General features: G+C 41.3%; 1 protein-coding gene across 2 annotated transcripts in view; it reads right to left on the bottom strand.

Moving 5' to 3' along the window:
* Positions 1-1862: 1862 nt before the first annotated feature.
* LCLAT1 (lysocardiolipin acyltransferase 1) overlaps positions 1863-6000 on the bottom strand; it is a 718584-nt gene continuing 714446 nt past the window's right edge. For both annotated transcript variants that reach the window (XM_078649857.1, XM_078649858.1), the window contains one exon: positions 1863-3177. In XM_078649857.1, the coding sequence (XP_078505983.1) occupies positions 2669-3177 (509 nt within the window). In that variant the 3' untranslated portion in view covers positions 1863-2668. The remainder of the gene's footprint in view (positions 3178-6000) is intronic.

Raw genomic sequence — 6000 nt, 5'->3', positions numbered from 1 at the left:
GGACCACGATTGTCACATGTTGACTAGTATGCAAAGAGCAAAGTTAAGGTACTTTTCTTAATAAGGGAAACTGGTTCATACCAAAATGGTGAGTCTCTATAGCACATCATATTTCTAAGAGGGTGCCTTAAAAACAGGGACTCAAATTTAATAGGCATTCGATTCATAAACACCTAAATTCATGAGAGATTGGTGTTTACAGCAGGACTATCAGGTACAGCCTTTGATAGCATTGTTTTCTCCTAAGTGCTTATCGGTGTAGTAAAATTAATAATTAGATTGAAAACTGCTAATAAAAAATAGACAACTCTCCAGATGCAGACAAACGAAAGTACACTTCTACGGCATATATCAAAATGTATTCCAGAATGTACTTTTGTGCAACTGTAGTACTAATAATTTAAAAGCAGCAAGATCAGAACATTGTCTCAGATTAATCCATATTTTCAAGAAGGATATGTGATTTAACAAACGTGACAAGAACAGACTGGTCTTGTACACAACAAAAGCACAAGAGTTCAGCGGTTAATTGCTGGGCAATCATCCCAGCCTACCAGTTAGAATCACTGCTATTCACTGTCTCAGATCAGAGCAAAAACAGTTCTCAAAGCTCTTGTTGCTATACCACCACTTGGGAAATGAAGATTAAGACAGAAATTGGACAGATGGCGGCCACAAGATGTTCAAAGTGGTGCTGCACAGAGAGAAAAATCGATTTAGGCTTTAAAGGCTTTTTCAATATTCATATGAGAGATCATCAAATGCAAACTGATGAAAAAGAACTGAAAACAGAGGTTATGTTATATGATGCAGATTTGTAGAGCGTACTATCACCCAGGAGGATATCCTGGTGCTGAGCAGGTGAGAGTCTAGACATATGTAGGGCCTAGTGGGATTACTCAAAACATCAGGTCTTCAGCTTCTCGCAGAATTCATGAGTGAGGAGGAGGCTCTTATATGTGTCGTGGCAGATTGCTCCGCGCTTTAGGAGTGAGGCAAAAAGTAAAGCTGACAATTCTACTACTTCAAAAACTTGAAAATGAAGGCTACAAGTATTATAAAGGTCCATGATGCAGCGCTAGTATGCAAATATCGTTCTGACAGGTCTTCCAGTGGACCATTATGTGAGATGGTGATGAACATCAGGAGATTATTCAACATCATATTCTTATGGCTTGTTTGTTTTAGCTAAAACATTGTCCTATTCCTAGGAACTTCTGTGCCTTACACAGGACATGGGCATGGATTTGGAAGGAGCCACTTTCCAAACAGAAATCTGCTGCACCCCACCCTCACACCTCTAGTGGGAGGAATAGGGGGGCAATACTTTTCGGATCAAGTTCTCACTACTAAGCTTGAAATTAAGAGTACGCTTAATAAACAGTGACCTGGAGGAGAGACTAAAATGTCCACATAACAGAACTGATGTGTGGGTGCCAGTGGTAACATTCATTGATGGCTTGTGACCATATAAGTTTCATGTGACAATATACTATCAATAGTTTTAAAAAATGACAAGCACTGATGTCTGCTGCATGGCAATCATAAAGCCTGTTAAAACATGATTTTGCTGAGCGAATTTGATTGTCATGGTAAGCTGTGTAGTTCATGAAAAGAATGAGCAAGTCAATGTTACAGTCAACAAGTGCAAACCACTTTTCAGTTTTGAGAGTGACTGTCCACCAGCTACTCAAATTGTGTAGCCACGATTTATTTCTAGCCGCACTAAGCGAATGGCCGCATATTTGGCTGCAAGAGCAGCGATCTGTGAAAGTAAAAGCAACCTGCTGACGGTGTTTTCTGGAACACATTGAAGTAGAGTTTTGACACAACCTACTTGATAAAGATATATGGGATTTCCATGTTTACCAATCTATTTATTTCATTTGACAAAGGCTCCAGCAGCAGAGGAGAGCTCCCTCGCTACACTATTCTAGATACCCTGCCCTTATCCTTCGTTGACAAGAAACCTTTTTTTCACAACAAAATCTCTTTGTGTTGACACGAATGCCATTTAGGACCACCATGCCAATACCACTTTCCCTAAAATCCTACTGGATACATGCGTGACCCCCTCCGCCTTGACTCCTAACAGTGATATGCTGATGGTCAGAGTACAGCATCATTTCCAGCTTTTAGCAGGAGTGGGCCTACTTTCCGCGAGCAAACAATGTAAACTGTTGATATTAAACTCAAAACAGAGAGTAAACTATTCATACGAGTTTTAGGCCTTTCACAGTGTTTATATGATCTACAACATTTGTCTTGGTGAAGTTAAAATAGATTGGCTGCCCAAGACGGCTTTCCTTCAGTGTGGCATTTACACAGGGACAGTTCCCTAGTTACTACCAGCAGTGTTCACATATATTAACTTTTACTATAATACAAATGATTGACTTACAAATCCAGCAACAGTTCATTGAACAACCTCATCCTGTCACAGCTTCCTTCTTGTTGAAGGATTTATGATTTTACATTCAAAGGTAAAAACATGTGTTTTACTAGTTCATAATGTCTAATCATTCTCTCCTTTTACAAGAAAAAGTGCAAAATATTTTCTTACAAACACAATCATGAAGGTAGTAAGAAAGGTGTTTGATTTTCATGCAAAATTTTCTTACGGTTTACAAAGTTTTTTCCAAATATTTAAATTCCCTGTAAGATGCGTTTAATCCTCTTTCTTTGAAGGTAATTGTTGTTGCCTCTTATTCATGTAATATCTATGACATGCTAGTTCAATTAACTCCAGTCCACCCCACAGCTTCTGCTGCATAACAAAAACCAGTATCACGATTACAAAATACCACCGTACAGCACTGTACAGAAACAACAGCAGGCACATGGCCATGGAGAACGCTGTCCAGTAGAGGAGAGATATGCACTTGACGAAGAGTACCCGCAGCTCAGATTTGCAAGGCGGGATTATGCTCCTCCCTGTTGCATCAAAGTACTTGTCGCGCTCATAGAAGGTCCGCAGTCTGTCTTCCTTTTCTTGCCAGCGCTCCTGGCACCACTGCATAAGCTCCTCCCGGGATGCTGGTAACGTCTCCACTGGGTACCTCTTCACATGGAAGTGGATCTCTCTTGGGAAATTCCCGTTTAGCAGGTGTTTCTCCGTTTGGGGAATGTTGCGCGGGTATGCAACGGTTATGTCGTGGATGGCATCAAGGTTTTGACCTGGAAGAAATATATATATATATTTTTTTAAAGACTGTGATAACAGGAAAAATCAAACATGGTTCATATCGTTCAATTGCAATCTGATATTTAAAAAAAAAAAAAAAAAAACATTTCATTTTTGACAAGATCTAACACATGTATGACACATACTAAAGTAAGAAGCATTCACAAAGCCGCTCGATCTTCCCTTGGCAAGCTCCTTCAATGGTTCAATTTCTTTTTACACCTTTTATTCCAAGTACATGTCCCAAAAATAAAAGATATTACAAGTCTGATATATTAAACGCGGCTGCCTTCTTCTCGGAATAAAAATGTTATAATTAAAAATAATTTTACCATTTTGTATTATTTCAGTTGAATAGTATGGATGCTTATTAATTCATTTCAATAATAATGATCAACAGCCGTATGGTGACAGAGCAGAGGTCAGTGTGAGAGAGGAGTGCTTAGAAATGCCATAAACCACACCCTGACAAGGTGAAGAGTGCAAGTGATTCCAACAATCCCCAATGCCAATATAATAGGGAGAGGGGAAGGGTGGGGAAGGCAGGAAAAAGAAAGGGTAGAACCCCTTTCTATTAGTTTTAATGTATATGTTAGGAAAAGAACAAGGACTTTTGCCTTTGAACAACTTTAACTTGAAGACACAGTTTAAGCAAACAACCATAAATAACGCAAATATATAAGCATGCGAACTGCCCCATGGTCCTGAAGTGCACTTACAAGGTGCACATGTGATCAGGCAAAATGCCACCACCGACAGTGCAAAGAGACCAGTGATTCAAGTGAGAGTTTAACCCACAGCGTGTGCTGTGGTGAGTGGAAATTGCAAAAAACACAGTTGATGGACAGAATGTAGAACAATGTCATACATTCACCCCAGTACAAGGATCTGGGCCTAAATCCATCGTTTTTTTGCACTCCACACCACCCTGGGTTAGACACTGGCTATATGCAAATCAGCTCTGACCCTGTGCCTCATGGGAACAGTCCAGTCCGAACTACCAAGCCATGTCTTTCCCAGACCGGAATCAAGCATCCAAGGACCGGTTTCTGGCTATCAGCCTTCATCAGCCTGAATAGCTTGACTCCAGTGGTGTGGAGAGCCTGGGACTCACGTCTGAGCATACCCAGCCCACTCGGGGTGAAAATTGCAAAAAACACAGTTGATGGACAGAATGTAGAACAATGTCATACATTCACCCCAGTACAAGGATCTGGGCCTAAATCCATCGTTTTTTGCACTCCACACCACCCTGGGTTAGACACTGGCTATATGCAAATCAGCTCTGACCCTGTGCCTCATGGGAACAGTCCAGTCCGAACTACCAAGCCATGTTTTTCCCAGACCGGAATCAAGCATCCAAGGACCGGTTTCTGGCTATCAGCCTTCATCAGCCTGAATAGCTTGACTCCAGTGGTGAGTGGAAGCAAAATTTAATTGAAAGTCTAACAGACCAATGGACAAAGAGGAATGACCCAAAGCCCCTTTATCTATGTATATGTATGCATTTTTTAAATTTATTTTTACTTTTATGCTGCGAGCTAATAGCTGAACCGGTTTGTAGGCCAAACCTAAAAATGTGCAGGGTGGCATAAATACTAGCTTTGTTGGTTATTTCGTGTGAACCCTAAAGGCACATTTGTAAGGATGTCATTGGCAAAAATGTACTTTTGAAGAATTGCCTGAAACTGCTTTACAAAATTACTGCAAACATAATTCAAGCTGCAAATCCTAATTAAGATTTAATTAATGAAACGCAGCAGCAAAATACTAATTTGAATGGAAGCCCTGCAGACATCATTGCGTGCGCAATAACAAATAATAATGCAAGACCATCTTCCACGTTGTGCTAGTACCCGAGTATAAAATTGGTACAGCAGTGTAATATTTTGGTCAACAAATGTTTTTCCAAAACTATATATTCAGAATGTTTGAGTCAATGAGGAGTTCTGCTATCGAACAGTGGCGAAGCTGCAGGTGATGCTACTTCACCTCAATACGCAACCATTAGTGACCTTAAATGACTTTGAATACGTACAGCGATGAGTTGATTAAGTCCATGTGTCACATAACAGCCTGCTCACGATCAAAAACATGCGTTTATAATAAATGATGCTCTGTTTTAGAGTACAATTATTTTTAAATAATGTAATAGCCTAATTGGCACTGGGGTGGAAAACTGGAAAATACACTACTCAAAAGTGAAGCAAAACATGTTATTGTAGCTCTAAGGCATAATACCACTACTGCTGCCATATTTTAGATATGTGTTTAACTCCCAACGTAGAAACAAACAAAAAGATTCTAAATGTTTATGCCCCTAAACATTAGACTACACCAAAATATATACAGGACGCCACTCCAACAACAGTAGGACGGACACCTCAGGAAGCAACACCACACACCACACGTCCACACAATCATCAGTGAAGTATTACTAATCGCCTGATTACAAGCCTGGCAGTCCGAGGACCGCCAGACACGCATAGGTGCGACGGTGGCAGTCCAGCCACCGCCTCACCGGCACTCCAATCACCCTATTACAACTAGGGCAGTCAGACCGCCACGTGACAGCTGCAGCCGCCAGTGAACTGTCGTTCCCTGGTGGTGGCGCGGAGGTCTTCAGACAGCAATATGCTGGGCGGGACCGCCGCGGTCTCACCGAGCATATTACGAGTTTCCTCTCCGCCATGGTTTTCATGGCGGTTGCTCCTCCATGAAAACTGTGGCGGTGAGGAAACAAAGGCGGCTCTACAGGGTCCCCTGTTATCTCAGGACCTTGGGGTGCATGCAGAGGGGCACATCATTCACCTCAG

This window comes from Lissotriton helveticus, chromosome 6 (genome assembly GCF_964261635.1).
Source record: "Lissotriton helveticus chromosome 6, aLisHel1.1, whole genome shotgun sequence".
Classification (NCBI taxonomy): domain Eukaryota; kingdom Metazoa; phylum Chordata; class Amphibia; order Caudata; family Salamandridae; genus Lissotriton; species Lissotriton helveticus.
This window is presented reverse-complemented; position numbering and strand designations above follow the sequence as displayed.